The sequence below is a fragment of the Leptodactylus fuscus genome, chromosome 8 (genome assembly GCF_031893055.1).
Source record: "Leptodactylus fuscus isolate aLepFus1 chromosome 8, aLepFus1.hap2, whole genome shotgun sequence".
NCBI lineage: Eukaryota > Metazoa > Chordata > Amphibia > Anura > Leptodactylidae > Leptodactylus > Leptodactylus fuscus.
The window spans coordinates 76502432-76521884 of record NC_134272.1 but is presented as its reverse complement, the minus strand read 5'-3'; the positions used below and the strand labels follow the sequence as shown (position 1 = coordinate 76521884).

General features: G+C 43.2%; 1 protein-coding gene across 2 annotated transcripts in view; it reads right to left on the bottom strand.

Moving 5' to 3' along the window:
• Window positions 1-1921: 1921 nt before the first annotated feature.
• IFIH1 (interferon induced with helicase C domain 1) overlaps window positions 1922-19453 on the bottom strand; it is a 46083-nt gene continuing 28551 nt past the window's right edge. Inside the window, exons 6-17 of one of the 2 annotated variants that reach the window (XM_075284244.1) lie at window positions 17661-17893; window positions 17332-17542; window positions 16075-16292; window positions 15355-15468; window positions 12942-13065; window positions 11041-11268; window positions 8471-8727; window positions 7854-8003; window positions 6961-7122; window positions 6678-6868; window positions 2562-2655; window positions 1922-2173 (exon numbers count right to left, since the gene is read on the bottom strand). In XM_075284244.1, coding sequence (XP_075140345.1) covers window positions 1994-2173; window positions 2562-2655; window positions 6678-6868; window positions 6961-7122; window positions 7854-8003; window positions 8471-8727; window positions 11041-11268; window positions 12942-13065; window positions 15355-15468; window positions 16075-16292; window positions 17332-17542; window positions 17661-17893 — 2162 coding nt within the window. In that variant the 3' untranslated portion in view covers window positions 1922-1993. The remainder of the gene's footprint in view (window positions 2174-2561; window positions 2656-6677; window positions 6869-6960; window positions 7123-7853; window positions 8004-8470; window positions 8728-11040; window positions 11269-12941; window positions 13066-15354; window positions 15469-16074; window positions 16293-17331; window positions 17543-17660; window positions 17894-19453) is intronic. The other variant, XM_075284245.1, reaches the window with a different exon arrangement.

Genomic DNA, 19453 nt, shown 5'->3' with positions numbered 1-19453 from the left:
ATCTTGGTCCTATCGTCCAGTTCATAGACGGAGCAGAATTGATCTCTTCCATAAGTAAAATTGTAAACAGATCCGAGATCAACTTTATTAAGCATATAATACAATAATTCATCACAATAACTTATAGGACATCACATTCAGGCCGATGAGACACAACAGGGATTGCTAAAATTAGTCCTAATTGTATTGATTGTATTACCAAAACTAGTAGTCAATGTTATCCGAAGGATCCGGATCATTTGTCAGGCCCGTAGTATAGCACCAGTCAGAAAGTTCTAGTTAGGGCTAAGGCCATCTGCAGATTTTCGTCTATAGGCTTTCAGCTTCAATGACACCTATAGGGAAACACCGGCGTTTCCGTAGGTATAAATGTCATATTGGATTTTCCAAAAATCGTAGCATGTCTGCAATGTGTGGATGGGATTAGCCAGACTCGCTTCCACTTTGCCGGTACTGTAAAACGGTGTGGTGTGTGAGCTACATGGGGCCCAGGCCTTAAAGGGCTATTTCATGAGTAACCATCCTATAGTCCTGTAATGCAAAACATAACAATGCCCCTCTGTCTAGATATCATTTTTATGGCAGCCCCTGATGTTCTTTCAGCTCCCTACCACCGTTCCAAGGACCAGGATCAGGCCTTAGGGGGTATTTTGCCAGTCCAGGACAGGGCTCAGTCTTAGCGGGATACATTGTGCTAGGCCACATTGCTGTGGTAATGTGTAAACTATCGAGTAGTGTGGTGTCCTGTAGCTGCTAAGGATAGCAATGCGGCCTAGTGCAAAATATCCAGCCTTGGTGTCTAGCGATTCGCCATGTCATGCTCCGCAGAGCATCCCAGCAGAGATCCTTCCCATCCACATGGTGGAGTTTGCCGATAACCCTGCACCAATGTGACCAAAGTCCAGTCCCACCCCACCCTGTCGGGCCATGGAATAATGGTCTTGCTTGAAGCCAGTCCCTGATGCAAACAAGGTTGAGGACCACTGCCCTATCAGATCCTGCACCTAATATGTCCAGTGTTGGTGGTCACACATGCTCAGTACCACCGGATCCTCTTCTATACAGAAGTACAGGCCCGACCATAAGAACCAGTGCACTAGGAGCTTCTTCTTCTCACCAGTGCTGGACACATCAGGTTCAAAGAAGGATTGAACGGAAGAGCCGGGGGGCGCCATAGCAAGTTTATAGCAGTGAATGCAATTGAAGAATGTTCTGTTTTGTGTGATCTGGTAAAATAATGTAAGGGGTTAATCTGAGGACAACCCTATAAGTAATGAAAGCTACGCTCTATTACCTTATTATGGGTAACCAAGACAGTTTTTTCCTGTTTTGATAACTGATGGCCGCAGGGCTATGAAATCAGCGGCAGATTCCTCCGGCTCCACCCGGTATTAGTGGGTGATGTGCAAAAAAGGCCATAAATCAATCCATATACCAAATAAACCAAAACAACTTTATCACAGCTGGGGTCACTGATGTCACCCTATACCCAAATATGCATGATGTTAATGACGGAAATATAGACAGAGAGTAACGGCCTGAACTGGATTTGTCCTCTGTATCCGAGGGTGATGAGTTAGATTTGGGAAAATCACAAAAATACTGTGTGTGACAAATGACTATATACTGTACTATACACGATGTAGTAGCTTCAGAGCAAATGTATGTGTAATTTAAAGGGAGTCTGTCACCAGAAACCAGCATATAACCCCCACTTTGGGCATCCACTTCTTAACCTAATAATTTTCCTCTTCCCAGTCAATTCAAGCTCTATAAGCAGGAATCCATCATCTTATAAGAAATAATATATATATATATATATATATATATATATATATATATATATATATATATATACACACACACTATATATATATATATATATATATATATATATATATATATATATGTATATTCTCACATAGAGTCCGTCTTGTGGGTAAATGGACAAGTAAAAGAAGAAACAATTCATCAGTCTTATGTTATTGGGAAATTAATCATCGTCACTGTCATCGTCAGTTAGATAGGTGAATGCAGGGAACTTTATGGGGAGATCTCTCCAAACATCCAAAGTGGCCTTGGTCATGTTCTCATCCTCATATTTGATGACAAAGTTACGGATTTTTAGGCAGGGAAGCTCGGAGCCCCGGTGCACCATGATAGTGCCCCATGTCTGTGGAACAAAAACAAAGAGTGCGGTTAGACAGAAGGAAGGGAGTACCCTCAGTACACAGACCGGCCCATCAGGGATTGACAGACTCCCCTGCCTCACTGTGCATACAGAGATAGTTGTCAGTTACCATGTAGGACCGCCCACTGGACTCCTGAATATGGAAATATACAAGTTACTCTTTCCAGCCAGCTATACCTCAATCCACTCAGTGCCCCCAGCCCTATCACCCGCCACCACATTTATGTAACAGGTTCCCTTTAAGTTCCAGATTACACCGTTATAGATCACCATATTGGGGACTTTGTAAATGTGGAAATCTTCATGTGATTAATAGAAATGATTGTCAAACATCCTGAATATTATTCAAAGGACACCAGAAATAACTTACCCGACCACAGTTATTGCAAATGATTTCGCCATTTGTTTGGTAATCTGCAAATTTCTCCTGAAGAGTTTTATTTTCTCCTTTTTTGTAGCGTTCCCTAAAAGAAAAATAATAGATTTTCCATAAGAGGCAATTAAAAATATAAAATTTTTGTGACTTTTAACCCTATATTGACCCAACACTTTTAATGAGGTCCCGTGACCAGGTCAGAAAAGCCTGATGACATGTCACCAAGTATGATAATCCCAATGACATACATAATCTGATCGGTGCTGTCACCAGGTGTGAGAATTCCAATGACATACATCATGTGATCAGCGCTGTCACCAGGTATGAACAGTCCAATAACATACAACATCTGATCGGCGCTGTCACCGGGTGTGATAATCCCAATGACATACATAATCTGATCAGCGCTGTCACCAGGTGTGATAATCCCAATGACATACAACATCTGATTGGCGATGTGACCAGGTATGATAATCCCAATGACATACAACATCTGATCGGCGCTGTCACCAGGTGTGATAATCCCAATGACATACAACATCTGATCGGCGCTGTCACCAGGTGTGATAATCCCAATGACATACAACATCTGATCGGCGCTGTCACGAGGTATGAACAGTCCAATGAATACATCATCTGATCGGTGATGTCACCAGGTGTGAACAGTCCAATGACACACAACATCTGATCGGCGCTGTCACCACGTGTGATAATCCCAATGACATACAACATCTGATCGGCGCTGTCACCAGGTGTGATAATCCCAATGACATACAACATCTGATCGGCGCTGTCACCAGGTGTGATAATCCCAATGACATACAACATCTGATCGGCGCTGTCACCAGGTATGAACAGTCCAATGAATACATCATCTGATCGGTGATGTCACCAAGTATGATAATCCCAATGGCATACATCATCTGATCGGCGCTGTCACCAGGTATGAACAGTCCAATAACATACAACATCTGATCGGCGCTGTCACCGGGTGTGATAATCCCAATGACATACATGATCTGATCAGCGCTGTCACCAGGTGTGATAATCCCAATGACATACAACATCTGATTGGCGCTGTCACCAGGTATGATAATCCCAATGACATACAACATCTGATTGGCGCTGTCACCAGGTATGATAATCCCAATGACATACAACATCTGATTGGCGCTGTCACCAGGTGTGATAATCCCAATGACATACAACATCTGATTGGCGCTGTCACCAGGTGTGATAATCCCAATGACATACATCATCTGATCAGCGCTGTCACCAGGTATGAACAGTCCAATGAATACATCATCTGATCGGTGATGTCACCAGGTGTGAACAGTCCAATGACACACAACATCTGATCGGCGCTGTCACCAGGTATGAACAGTCCAATGACATACATCATCTGATTGGCGCTGTCACCAGGTGTGATAAGCCCAATGACATACAAAATCTGATCGGCGCTGTCCTGAACAGAATGTAGACGCAGGTGTGAACCTAGCCTAAGAAGATCTCTAGAGACTCATTAGAAACCCTTCTTTCTGACTAAACATGCCATGACACTTCTCCCTGTAAGCCATGTGGGCACAGATAGTACTGCCTCTCTGTCTCTCCATATAATGTTATAGGAAAAGATAGAACCGTCTCATTGTCTCTCCTTGTTTTATGTGGGCACAGATAGTACTGGCTCATTGTCTCTACCTATTAATTTTGTAGGCGCAGGTAGTAATGCCGTCCTGTCTCTTACTGTAAATTATATTATTACAGTACTGTCATCCTATATCAGACAGTATTGCTTACCTGCCCTTCTCTGTAAATGTGGGAGCAGATAGTACTGCGTCCCCTCATGTAATGGATAATGGGGACATGTGCCTGATTCACAGGCCACTAAGCCATGAGTCCAACATATTCTGATTTAGAAGCAAGTTAGGAAAGCCACATGTATGCCAGGCTCAGGAAGTACAAACTGAATATTTCACAAAGTAAAGGTCAATTTATGCCAAAAACAAGTGAAGATCAACGATAAAACAAGCTGGTCAGAGCTAAATTTAAAAGGGCCTTTACATTGGCTCTTTAATTAAAGGGATCATCAATTTTTTTTTTTTAATTATGGCCTATCCTAAATATTTCATTGGTAGAGGTCCAACAACCCCTTTAACAACATGCAGTCCCCTTACAATTTGCATCATTGCTGCCAACTAGAGATGAGCGAACAGTGTTCTATCGAACACATGTTCGATCGGATATCAGGGTGTTCGCCATGTTCGAATCGAATCGAACACCGCGTGGTAAAGTGCGCCAAAATTCGATTCCCCTCCCACCTTCCCTGACGCCTTTTTTGCACCAATAACAGCGCAGGGGAGGTGGGACAGGAACTACGACACCGGGGGCATTGAAAAAAATTGGAAAAAGTCATTGGCTGCCGAAATCAGGTGACCTCCATTTTAGACGAATAGTGGATTTCAAATCCGGGTCATATGAGAATGTGAACTTTGTGACTATGAGACAGGGATAGCTGTACAGGCAGGGATAGCTAGGGATAACCTTTATTTAGGGGGGAATGTTATTAAAAATAACTTTTTGGGGCTCTATCGGGTGTGTAATTATGATTTTTGTGAGATAAACTTTTTCCCATAGGGATGCATTGGCCAGCGCTGATTGGCCGAATTCCGTACTCTGGCCAATCAGTGCTGGCCAATGCATTCTATTAGCTTGATGAAGCAGAGTGTGCACAAGGGTTCAAGCGCACCCTCGGCTCTGATGTAGCAGAGCCGAGGCTGCACAAGGGTTCAAGCGCACCCTCGGCTCTGATGTAGGAGAGCCGAGGGTGCACTTGAACCCTTGTGCACCCTCGGCTCTGCTACATCAGAGCCGAGGGTGCGCTTGAACCCTTGTGCACACTCTGCTTCATCAAGCTAATAGAATGCATTGGCCAGCGCTGATTGGCCAATGCATTCTATTAGCCCGATGAAGTAGAGCTGAATGTGTGTGCTAAGCACACACATTCAGCTCTACTTCATCGGGCTAATAGAATGCATTGGCCAGCGCTGATTGGCCAGAGTACGGAATTCGGCCAATCAGTGCTGGCTCTGCTGGAGGAGGCGGAGTCTAAGATCGCTCCACACCAGTCTCCATTCAGGTCCGACCTTAGACTCCGCCTCCTCCAGCAGAGCCAGCGCTGATTGGCCGAATTCCGTACTCTGGCTAATCAGCACTGGCTAATGCATTGTATTGGCTTGATGAAGCAGTGCTGAATGTGTGTGCTTAGCACACACATTCAGCTCTACTTCATCGGGCTAATAGAATGCATTGGCCAATCAGCGCTGGCCAATGCATTCTATTAGCGTGAACTGAGTTTGCACAGGGGTTCTAGTGCACCCTCGGCTCTGCTACATCAGATTGCTACATCTGATGTAGCAGTGCCGAGTGTGCATCAGATGTGTAGTTGAGCAAAACTGACTCAGCACTGCTAAGTCTCTGCATTCGCATAGGAATGCATTGGCCAGCCTTCGGCCAATCAGCGCTGGCTCTGCCGGAGGAGGCGGAGTCTAAGGTCGGACCTGAATGGAGACTGGTGTGGAGCGATCTTAGACTCCGCCTCCTCCAGCAGAGCCAGCGCTGATTGGTCGAGTTCCGTACTCTGGCCAATCAGCACTGGCCAATGCATTTCTATGGGGAAAAGTTAGCTTGCGAAAATTGCAAACTGACAGGGATTTCCATGAAATAAAGTGACTTTTATGCCCCCAGACATGCTTCCCCTGCTGTCCCAGTGTCATTCCAGGGTGTTGGTATCATTTCCTGGGGTGTCATAGTGGACTAGGTGACCCTCCAGACACGAATTTGGGTTTCCCCCTTAACGAGTTTATGTTCCCCATAGACTATAATGGGGTTCGAAACCCATTCGAACACTCGAACAGTGAGCGGCTGTTCGAATCGAATTTCGAACCTCGAACATTTTAGTGTTCGCTCATCTCTACTGCCAACACATCCCCAGGTTATGCTCGGTCATTTTCTGCCGATGGGGAACAAAAGCTTTTATGGCCGCTAGTCTGTCCCATTGTATAAGACCCCTAATGAAATTGATGATACACAAGAGATGTAGAACATACGTACTTGAACTTTGGGTTGGGAACAACATGATGCATGTCTTCTATCACACGAATGTCAAGTCCAGAACAAACAAGGCTCTGACACTTTTTACACAAGAAGGTCACTTTGGACGGATTCTTCTGGTAGACTTTCTGCAGGTCTTTCTTCTTCCTCACTTTTCTCTCTACAATCGTTTGTTTCTGGAATTCTTGGATCTTTGAAACAAAACAAAGCCATGAAGACCCCGTGGTCACGAAGGGTCACCAAACAGAATCGCATTTCCCTGCATAGACAAGTTGCAAATTACCTTTTCGGCAAACATATAGGGATCCATATTCTGCACCTTTTGGATAGCTTTGTGCATCAAGCCTTCTCGGTAAACGTTAACAGTGTCGTGATCGATAGCCCCGGATGACCTGGAAGCCACCAAAACAAGGGCACTCTCATCAGCTCTGGCTCGGCCACGGGCCTAGTGGTCACAGGAAGAACAAAGCCCAAATTATACAATGACCAAATGAAGAACAAACTTGTATAGAAAAACATAAAGCATCAGGGGTTACTTTGGTCCATTTTGGTGAAGTTAGTATCACGGTAACACTTAGGTAACTAAACTTGTACTTGGACGTTATACTTACTAGATAGATAGATAGATAGATAGATAGATAGATAGATAGATAGATAGATAGATAGGAGATAGATAGATAGATAGATACATGTAGGTAGATAGAGAGATAGATAGATAGATAGATAGAGAGAGAGAGAGAGAGAGAGAGAGAGAGAGAGAGAGATAGATAGATAGATAGATAGATAGATAGATAGATAGATAGATAGATAGATAGATAGATAGGAGATAGATAGATAGATAGATAGTAGTAGGCATGTAGATAGATAGATAGATAGATAGATAGATACATGTAGGTAGATAGAGAGATAGATAGATAGATAGATAGATAGATAGATAGATCAGATAGATAGTAGTAGGCATGTAGATAGATAGATAGATTGATAGATAGATAGATAGATAGATAGATAGACATGAGATAGATAGATAGATAGATAGATGACAAATAGATATGAAATAGATAAACAAATAGAATTAGATTATACAGAAAAATGGAATTATTTTTTTTACACAGTATACATTGTATACAGATACATCTGCAATGAATACACATACTGTATGTATATACTATTAATTACCTGCACCATTGCTATTTCATTATGGATTAAGCCATATATGATAACTATGTTACACTCCTTGATATCAAGCCCCTCCTCCGCCACACTTGTTGCAATCAAAAGGTTCAGCTCTCCGGTTTTAAATTTCTGAATCACTTTCTTTTGTTCATTCTGAAATTAACAACATGTTTTGAGACAAATAGATATAGATAGATAGATAGATATGATAGATATGAGAGTGATAGATCGATAGATAGATAGATAGATAGATAGATAGATAGATAGATAGATATTTCCATATCTCTGTCTATATTTAAAGGGAACCTCACACCTCAAACCAGACCAAGTACCTTATAAAACAGCTGGACAATTATAAAGTCACCATCTGACGCATCACCACAGTTCTGGGATTTCATTAAAGTTGTGTAGTGAGTCAAGCAATACGGCTCATTTTACTTTTTCTTATGACTTTCTATTCTAGGTGGAGGATAACCAATATGGCTGCCAATACTGTTAACAGTTGTCATTTGGCTATCCCAGAATCATGGCTGCCACATCTGACTAGGGACCTGTAGAAAGGACAATCGACCTCGTAAACTGTGTCCATGGCATTGAACATCTCCATACTGGACCATTACCTGAGTCATGGATTTGATGTCACTGTTGGACCCCGCTCCAATAATGTAGTGAGCCCGAACCCCGACTTCTTTGAATTTTTCATTGTCATCAATCCACTGACAGAGAGCAACAGCACTTTGCCGAGTCTTGGTGAATATAATTCCTCTGGCTTTGCTATTCCTGGTAAACTCTTCCATTATGGCTCGTCGTAGTTTAGTGAGCTTCTCGTTCTCGTATTCTTCTCTCTCGGACAGTTCTTCTAGTTCTTTCTTGCGCTCTGGATAAATATATGTGTTTATTATTTGCTGGACGTGACCATTTAAAGGTGACCGGTGTCATATGTTTGGGGGAGATCCTCTTATTTTTGGGGAGATAAGATACTGCCAGAGGTTTCTGGTATTGGCTGTCATGCTTTTCCCTGTTAGGGACCCTTGCACCTCTTGGCATTGCTGATGGGGAAATTGGGCGAGCCGCAGAAGAGTCGGCATTTGAATGAATTGGGGATAAGTAATCTGAACCACGTTCTATGAAAATGGACTTAGAAACCACACAATTGTGAAGCCCAGGCGTAAGACAACTGGCTGCAGCAGAAGCCTCCCCTCCCCTCTGTGCCTCAGATCCATGGATTGCTAAAGCCCGCCAATCCAGTTTACAATCTTAATATGACACTGATCTGCAAATAATAAATAGCTTTATTCTTTGCAGGCTTTCTCCAAGAATGTTTCAAGTCCTGCCAATGGACATACACTCACCGGCCACTTTATTAGGTACACCTGTCCAACTGCTCGTTAACACTTAATTTCTAATCAGCCAATCACATGGCGGCAACTCAGTGCATTTAGGCATGTAGACATGGTCAAGACAATCTCCTGCAGTTCAAACCGAGCATCAGTATGAGGAAGAAAGGTGATTTGAGTGCCTTTGAACGTGGCATGGTTGTTGGTGCCAGAAGGGCTGGTCTGAGTATTTCAGAAACTGCTGATCTACTGGGATTTTCACGCACAACTATCTCTAGGGTTTACAGAGAATGGTCCGAAAAAGAAAAAACATCCAGTGAGCGGAGTTCTGTGGGCGGAAATGCGTTGTTGATGCCAGAGGTCAGAGGAGAATGGCCAGACTGGTTCGAGCTGATAGAAAGGCAACAGTGACTCAAATAGCCACCCGTTACAACCAAGGTAGCCAGAAGAGCATCTCTGAACGCACAGTACGTCGAACTTTGAGGCAGATGGGCTACAGCAGCAGAAGACCACACCGGGTGCCACTCCTTTCAGCTAAGAACAGGAAACTGAGGCTACAATTTGCACAAGCTCATCGAAATTGGACAATTGAAGATTGGAAAAACGTTGCCTGGTCTGATGAGTCTCGATTTCTGCTGCGACATTCGGATGGTAGGGTCAGAATTTGGCGTCAACAACATGAAAGCATGGATCCATCCTGCCTTGTATCAACGGTTCAGGCTGGTGGTGGTGGTGTCATGGTGTGGGGAATATTTTCTTGGCACTCTTTGGGTCCCTTGGTACCAATTGAGCATCGTTGCAACGCCAAAGCCTACCTGAGTATTGTTGCTGACCATGTCCATCCCTTTATGACCACAATGTACCCAACATCTGATGGCTACTTTCAGCAGGATAATGCAATGCCATGTCATAAAGCTGGAATCATCTCAGACTGGTTTCTTGAACATGACAATGAGTTCACTGTACTCCAATGGCCTCCACAGTCACCAGATCTCAATCCAATAGAGCATCTTTGGGATGTGGTGGAACGGGAGATTCGCATCATGGATGTGCAGCCGACAAATCTGCAGCAACTGTATGATACCATCATGTCAATATGGACCAAAATCTCTGAGGAATGCTTCCAGCACCTTGTTGAATCTATGCCACGAAGAATTGAGGCAGTTCTGAAGGCAAAAGGGGGTCCAACCCGTTACTAGCATGGTGTACCTAATAAAGTGGCCGATGAGTGTATAGCGTGGACACAAGTATCTCCTGTTCAATGGTGTTCTTATATTTAGGTTTAGTGTTCCTTTAAGGTGCACTTACCTAAACCACCACTACTCAGGGTCAGGGGATAATCATACACATTAGGGAGAGTGTGTGCCTATTCTCCAGTATGTAATTAGGAGATTATTCTCTTAATTACATCCTGGAGCATAGATTTGCATATTTTTTACCCAGAATCCCTAGCGGAGCAGGAATGATTTGTAAGTCTCAGTATGCCTATGTAAGCACATACTCTCCCTGATGTGTATGATTATCCCCTGGTCTATAGTCTCTCACTCTGCCAAATCAGTATCCCTACGCTATGCTGAGGAGGTCCAAAAGACCGAAACAGCGCTGTCCATAGCTGGGAATCTGTTCCTTTTGGAATAGAAATACTAATTTGGCAATAAACCCCGCATCATGTCAGTAGGCTTATTAACTGAGTCATGCATGATGTTAGGGGGGCTGTCCCTAGGGGGCAACACCACTACTCAGTCAGCACAGGACAGCCAAGATGGTGTTATCTGCATTAGCTACAATATTCGCTTGACCCACCATTGTACTTTCCATTCCGATATAGATCAAACAGGCAGCTCGGGGCTTACCAAAGAATAATTCCATCAGAAATCTATCCGTCTCATCAATTTTTTCAGAGAGAGGACCTCCATCAGACTCGTTCAACATAAGTGCCTTTTTCTTCTCCTCATCATAGAACTTCATCAGATGGGTTAATGCGTCGTTCATGCGGATTGTGTCATAGATCTGCAAGGCGTCATTGTATTTCTTCAGATGCAGGGCACAGACATGCTGCCTACGATTCTCTTCCTTGGCAGCTACATAGAAAATTACAAAGAGATATTGAGATTTCATTACAAGCCCATTAAAAACACAATAAGGACATCATGGCTGGTTATCAGGAGGACACTACATGTATGAGAAGATAACCCAACCACAATAAGGACATCATGGCTGGTTATCAGGAGGACACTACATGTATGAGAAGATAACCCGACCACAATAAGGACATCATGGCTGGTTATCAGGAGGACACTACATGTATGAGAAGATAACCCGACCACAATAAGGAGATCATGGCTGGTTATCAGGAGGACACTACATGTATGAGAAGATAACCCGACCACAATAAGGACATCATGGCTGGTTATCAGGAGGACACTACATGTATGAGAAGATAACCTGACCACAATAAGGAGATCATGGCTGGTTATCAGGAGGACACTACATATATGAGAAGATAACCTGACCACAATAAGGACATCATGGCTGGTTATCAGAAGGACACTACATATATGAGAAGATAACCTGACCACAATAAGGACATCATGGCTGGTTATCAGGAGGACACTACATGTATGAGAAGATAACCTGACCACAATAAGGACATCATGGCTGGTTATCAGGAGGACACTACATGTATGAGAAGATAACCTGACCACAATAAGGACATCGTGGCTGGTTATCAGGAGGGGACACTACATGTATGAGAAGATAATCCAACCACAATAAGGTTATCAGGAGGGACACTGCATATATGAGAAGATAACCTGACCACAATAAGGACATCATGGCTGGTTATCAGGAGGATACTACATGTATGAGAAGATAACCTGACCACAATAAGGACATCATGGCTGGTTATCAGGACGACACTACATGTATGAGAAGATAACCTGACCACAATAAGGACATCATGGCTGGTTATCAGGAGGATACTACATGTATGAGAAGATAACCTGACCACAATAAGGACATCATGGCTGGTTATCAGGAGGACACTACATGTATGAGAAGATAACCTGACCACAATAAGGACATCATGGCTGGTTATCAGGAGGATACTACATGTATGAGAAGATAACCTGACCACAATAAGGACATCATGGCTGGTTATCAGGAGGACACTACATGTATGAGAAGATAACCTGGCCACAATAAGGGCATCATGGCTGGTTATCAGGAGGGGACACTACATGTATGAGAAAATAACCTGACCACAATAAGGACATCATGGCTGGGTATGAGGAGGACACTACATGTATGAGAAAATAACCTGACCACAATAAGGACATCATGGCTGGTTATCAGGAGGACACTACATGTATGAGAAGATAACCTGACCACAATAAGGACATCATGGCTGGTTATCAGGAGGGACACTACATGTATGAAAAAATAACCTGACCACAATAAGGACATCATGGCTGGGTATCAGGAGGACACTAGATGTATGAGAAGATAACCTGACCACAATAAGGACATCATGGCTGGTTATCAGGAGGACACTACATGTATGAGAAGATAACCTGACCACAATAAGGACATCATGGCTGGTTATCAGGAGGACACTAAATAACCCTCCGAACAGCAAAACAGATGTCACCACTAAGATGGTTAAAGAAAACCTTTAAAACCCAAAATATTAAAAATAATAATAATTAATAACATTTAACGAGAAATATTGTCTCTCTTATTCCACAGCACTTACCAGTTTTTTCTTTCTGAACCACCCACTGCTCGTAAGACTGGGATCCGTGATCATTTGGTGGGTACAAGCCACTAAAACCTTCAATACTTATCATCATATCTTTGATCTTATCACCAAATGGGCTCTGTAAAAAATAAAGGCGCATGAAGCAGGATCCGGACCGTGCACGTGTCAAAGTATAACAAATTCCGACAAAAAGTCAGTTGTGCTACCCACTGTGGCCAATCCAATTCCAGCTCAGGTTAGAAAAGTAAAGCCGGGATCTGACTGGTTACCGTGAATAATCTCTTGTCTGCACTACATGTCATAGGGATATGTTCACACTGTGTTTTTATTGCTGAATTTTAAGCCTTTTTCTGCCTCATATTTATGATAAACAGCTGATATCTAACTTTCATAGATTTCAGTTTGAGAAACTAGAAAATAAAAAAGAAACAGAGCTCCACGGCGCAGGTAACCGTGGCCTGGTAATAGTACATTGGAGATGGTCGGAATTATGGAAGGATTATTGGATCTCAGTCACATTCATCCTGCACTTTTCATATATACAGAATCCAAGTTTGCAGAGATTTTTTTAATGCAATCCACATAAAAATGTCAATGTGACATCTCAGACTTTATAACACATTACATAGACAAACGGATTGCCTTAGGGAGCTTCAGGATGTGGTGTTAATAAATAAGAACAGCGGAAGTTTGGGCTTTTTTTGCTAACTGAAGAAAAGCATCCTACGATACCATGAGGGATTCTGCCCTACCTTGTGACATCCTGCCTTATATGGAGGCATCCTGCCCTACCTTGAGGCATCCTGGCCTACCTTGGGGCATCCTGCCCTACCTTGAGACATCCTGCCCTACCTTGAGACATCCTGGCTTATGTGATGGCATCCTAGCCTACCTTGAGACATCCTGCCCTACCTTGAGACATCCTGGCTTATGTGAAGGCATCCTGGCCTGCCTTGAGGCATTGGGCTTTATCTGGAGGCATCCTGCCTTATATGTAGGCATCCTGTCCTACCTTGAGGCACCCTGCATAATCTTGAGCCATCCTGGCCTACCGTGAGGAATCCTGCCCTACTTTAAGGCATTCTGCCTTATCTTGGGGCATCCTACCCTACCTTAAGGCATCCTGCCCTACCTTGAGGCATCCTGGCCTACCTTAAGGCATCCTGCCCTACCTTAAGGCCTCCTGCCCTACCTTGAAGCATCCTGCCCTACCTTGAGGGATCTTGCCCTACCTTAAGGCATCCTGCCCTACCTTGAGGCATCTTGGCCTACCTTAAGGCATCCTGCCCTACCTTGAAGCATCCTGGCCTACCTTGAGGCATCCTGGCCTAGCTTAAGGCATCCTGCCCTACCTTGAAGCATCCTGGCCTACCTTGAGGCATCCTGGCCTACCTTAAGGCATCCTGCCCTACCTTGAAGCATCCTGGCCTACCTTGAGGCATCCTGCCCTACCTTAAGGCATCCTGCCCTACCTTGAGTTAAAATAGCACTTAAATTCCCATTGAAATAAATAGGAAGCAACAGCCATGTCCCAGAAAAAATGCACTACTTAAAAAAATGCATTCAAAATAGTGATGAAAATTATTGAGACAGGTTTTTTTCAGCTTGACAAAAGAGCAGTGTGAACATACCCTAAAACAAGTCATGCATCAAGCCACTGGATTAACAGAGTAACCGGTAAGTATAGGGGATAGCTGCTAGATCAGTGGGGTCCAACCAATGGGATCTCCATGAGTCAAATGAACTGGGGTCCTGAGGGGTCCTATTGCAATGACGTGTCACTTGGGTTTATGCATTCCACCCCATTCACCTCTATGAAGCCAAAGCAAGACAGAGCTCAGTTATCTCCAGCAGTCCCAGAGAACTGGATTGTGGCCGGTCCTCACGTCCAAGTACTCAGGGCACTGTATATTAAGCTGCTCTACACTATATACGACATCAAAGGATTCTCTACAGTAAAAGTGGTATTTGGAATGTTTGACCAAAAAAAGTTGTAAAAAATTGCAAATATAATAATAGAATGTGATGATATAAAAAATAAAAAAATAGGGAAACGAATGGGAGCCTTTTCTGAATCAAAATCCACCTGCAAAAAACCTCTGTGTAAACTAGTCCTTATAGAGTAAACGTGATATGGAATTTATCCAGAGAAATGGATTCAGTAAATACAGATGGCCTTCCATTTACATAGCGATCAATGTAAAACAAACTGACTCTTTTTTTGTCAATTTTTTGGGCACAAACATTTTTGGGACCTACATAATATGTGTAAATGAATGGCCATCTTTTTTGCACCTGTTTTTTCATCCATCATACGGATCTGCTCATTGGATGTAGAACCTTTAATGTGAACGTGCCCTAAGTATATATCTACGTGACTGGGACATCACCATGACCATAGGATCACCTTGTTCTTATCTTCCGCTATCTCCACTTTCTTGTAGGGTTGTTTCACTTGGTTCTCTAACTGAGCAATATTTTCTTGTACAGTCTTGATCCGGGAATCGAGGTTGGCGCAGATCTGATAGAAGAAATGATAATATATATATATTACACGTGTAGACCGATGGACGGCAGCTTATTTGTGCCATAATACAACATTATGGAGGTGAGCGAGTCCCGTGCCAGGGACAAGTTGCCAATTCTTTAGGGGTTTTCTTTTTAACAGTCCTCTTTTTTTGCATCACAGACAGGATTACAATGGAAGATAACACCACTGACCCATCATTGCATCAATACTGACTATAGATGATGTCACAACTTATCTGCCCTCCCTCCAACCACAGAGCATGTCTAGAAATGTCTATGTGTTTCAAACAGTTTGTCCTCCTTGTTAGACATGTGGGCGGGGCTTGTTGAAAAGTAAACTAAGCCAAATATTTAGTGGTGTAAAGTTAGACTGGACCGTCTAAAAGTGCACCAGATTATCAAACAGCATCAGACACTTTCTAAAATCTGGTGTACTTTCAGACCGTCTGGTCTAACTTTGCACTGTCTAGAACTCAGACAGTTTTAGTTTATATGCCCCAATGTGTATTTACAAACTTATTCCCCTCTATATGTAGAATCCTTCTATATGTAGACTGGAAAACTGTTTTAAAGGTGGACACAATCTGCATATACTCACTTTTAAGATGTGCTCCTCGGCTTTCTTGCTATTTTTGGCTCCGCCCACACCCGGTGAAGCCGTCAATCCCAGGATCTGAGGAAGTGGGACCTCCGACTCGTGCAACTTCTTCAACTTTTTGTTCTTGTTTTTCTGTCGTATGTAGCGTATCATGATGTTATTATACACCCCGCCCTTCTGGGTGTGGTGACATTCATCAATGATGAGGAGGGAGAAATCTGAAACACAAAGTCTGGAACTTAATACAAAAGTGGCAATTTGTCATGTTGTATAGACGGAGCGTGGACATGTCTGCATAATGTCAGTATAGAACCGTGCTGCTCATACTCCGAGGCTAAATATGTAATATATGGACTGGGCCTGACACAGTAAGGAAAGGTCCCAATGGGCCATGCCAAATACCCTGATGAACATATGAAAATGGGTTTTCAGTAGGGCACTATATGTATGAGAAGATAACCCGACCACAATAAAGACATCATGGCTGGTTATCAGGAGGGGACACTACATGTATGAGAAGATAACCTGACCACAATAAGGACATCATGGCTGGTTATCAGGAGGACACTACATGTATGAGAAGATAACCTGACCACAATAAGGACATCATGGCTGGTTATCAGGAGGACACTACATATATGAGAAGATAACCTGACCACAATAAGGACATCATGGCTGGTTATCAGGAGGACACTACATGTATGAGAAGATAACCTGACCACAATAAGGACATCATGGCTGGTTATCAGCAGGACACTACATGTATGAGAAGATAACCTGACCACAATAAGGACATCACGGCTGGTTATCAGGAGGACACTACATGTATGAGAAGATAACCGGACCATAATAAGGACATCATGGCTGGTTATCAGGAGGACACTACATGTATGAGAAGATAACCTGACCACAATAAGGACATCATGGCTGGTTATCAGGAGGACACTACATGTATGAGAAGATAACCTGACCACAATAAGGACATCACGGCTGGTTATCAGGAGGACACTACATATATGAGAAGATAACCTGACCACAATAAGGACATCATGGCTGGTTATCAGGAGGACACTACATGTATGAGAAGATAACCTGACCACAATAAGGACATCATGGCTGGTTATCAGGAGGACACTACATGTCTGAGAAGATAACCCGACCACAATAAGGACATCATGTCTGGGTTATCACATAGGGACACTATATCTTTTAATATCCTGGAAAACTCCTTTAATTTGAGCAAGATTACTGACATACCAGATAATTTGACCCCTTCTTCTTCATCTTCTTCTGCCTGCATTAAGGAATTTTCCAGTATCTGGGCTGTGCATATAATGACATCATTCTTCCCCACAACTTCAGGGAATGAAATCTTCAGTTGACAGTCTCCACTTATTTTGGTGACTTCATAGCGATCCTTCAAGTATGGATGAAACTCACTGCGGAAATGCTGGTCAACCAAAGGAACCTGCAAAGATATATCCTTAGTGGTTTGGGTACATAGCTTCTCATAGGTCACAGTCATGATCTTGGTGATCCATCATGGTTTTTGTACACAACTCACAAGAAATTTGAATATTTTGTACCTTGTTGACCAAGACAATGACTTTTGCTGGAAGGTCTTTGCTCCTCCTTTCATCCAGATGGTGCCTTGCAATGTACACCGCTACTCTGGTCTTGCCACTTCCTGTAGGTAAGCATATGATGATATTTTCGCCATTTAGAGCGGGTCTGGCCACTTCCGTCTGGTAATCTCGAAGTGTCATTTCAGGAACTGGAGAGGCTCGGTCTTTGCTTGTACTGGGCTCATCTTCCTCTGCTGTGAAAGACAATTATTTGATGTTATAAAGTCAAAAAGTCCCAAAGTTACCCATGACATCTAATCGAAAGTAATAGCAGATATGGCTGAACGAACATTATTACATCACGGCATCTAACTAGGGTTGAGCCGATCTTGAGATTTCAGGATCGATTTTAAAACCAGATTTCCGATCATTTTCCAGCCGATCCCAATTGCGATCATGAAATTTGCTCGATCGACAATTGGGATCCGATCTTTCCCAATCCCGATTGATCAACCCTAATTTTATATTATATATACACAGCAGGGTTGAGCTGATCCTAAGGTTTCAAAATCCAATTTTCCAGCCAATCCTGATTGCAATCGAGAAATTTGCTCGATTGCCGATCGGGATCCGATCTTTCCTGATCCCTATTGCTCAACCCTACATCTAACATGTCTAGGGCCATCCTGACACTCTTGTGACATCCATCTCATCCTTTAGTCCTCAAGGTAGATAGGTAAGGTAGAGGTGTCTGAGGATTTCTCCCACTCCAAATTCACAACGTAAGCACGCCTAGTTGAGCCGAGCATGCATGTGTACCATGGGGTTTAGAAAGTCGTAGCTGCTTGAGGCAACATGGTGGCTCAGTGGTTAGCACTACAGCACTGGAGTCCTGGGTTTGAATCCCACCAGGAACAACATCTGCAAGGAGTTTGTATCTTCTCCCGTGTTTGTGTGGATTTCCTCCCATTCTACAAAGACATACTGATAGGAGAAAAAAGATGTACGTTGTGATCCCTATATGGGGCTCACAATCTACATTAAAAAAAAAAAAAAAGTCGTAGCCGCTCACTGACAGTATTTAGCCAACAGCTATCTAGTGTCAGGCCAAGTTTAGTGTAATTTATATAAAATAAAAAACTTCGACACTTGACGACTTGGTTTAATAGATTATGATCTTGAATACTAAAGTTTTCGGGAAGCCGCACACCGAGCTGTCACTTGTACGACCTGTCCATTATCTTCAAGCGTTGCGGCTGCTAAACATTGACAAGGGCGGAAGGATCATAAACTGATGTGTAGGCTGTGCAAGCTTTACGCCTTGTGCATTGACATTAACCTTACAGAGGACGCACGTGGACAGAGATGACGGGCTGGAATTATTATCACCCCCACAACACGGGCTGGAGCGTGAGTCACACACACAGGACTCCGCATAGTCTTCTGCACTATTTACCACATCCAGTATTGAGCCACGGATTGTGTTTTTATGTAGATAACACTTCACACATCTGTGTTGTCTGTCAAGACCTCGTGGTCTACTTCACATTCACTTCTTTTGAGATCAAACAGGTCTGGCGGGACTGGTGACCATATTGTACACCAGGTGCTTGGTACACTTTTAACCTATAAATCCATACAACAAGGAACACCGACAGTCAGTGAACCCTTAAGTCTGTGTACAACCCCATATATATGATTATTTATGTGGTAGACCTCCACCCTTAAGTTCACACAGAGTTTTTTGGGCCGGAACCTGAAGCAGAGGCTGCCTTAGGTTCCGGTCCAAAATACGGGTAGCCGCGACTGAATGC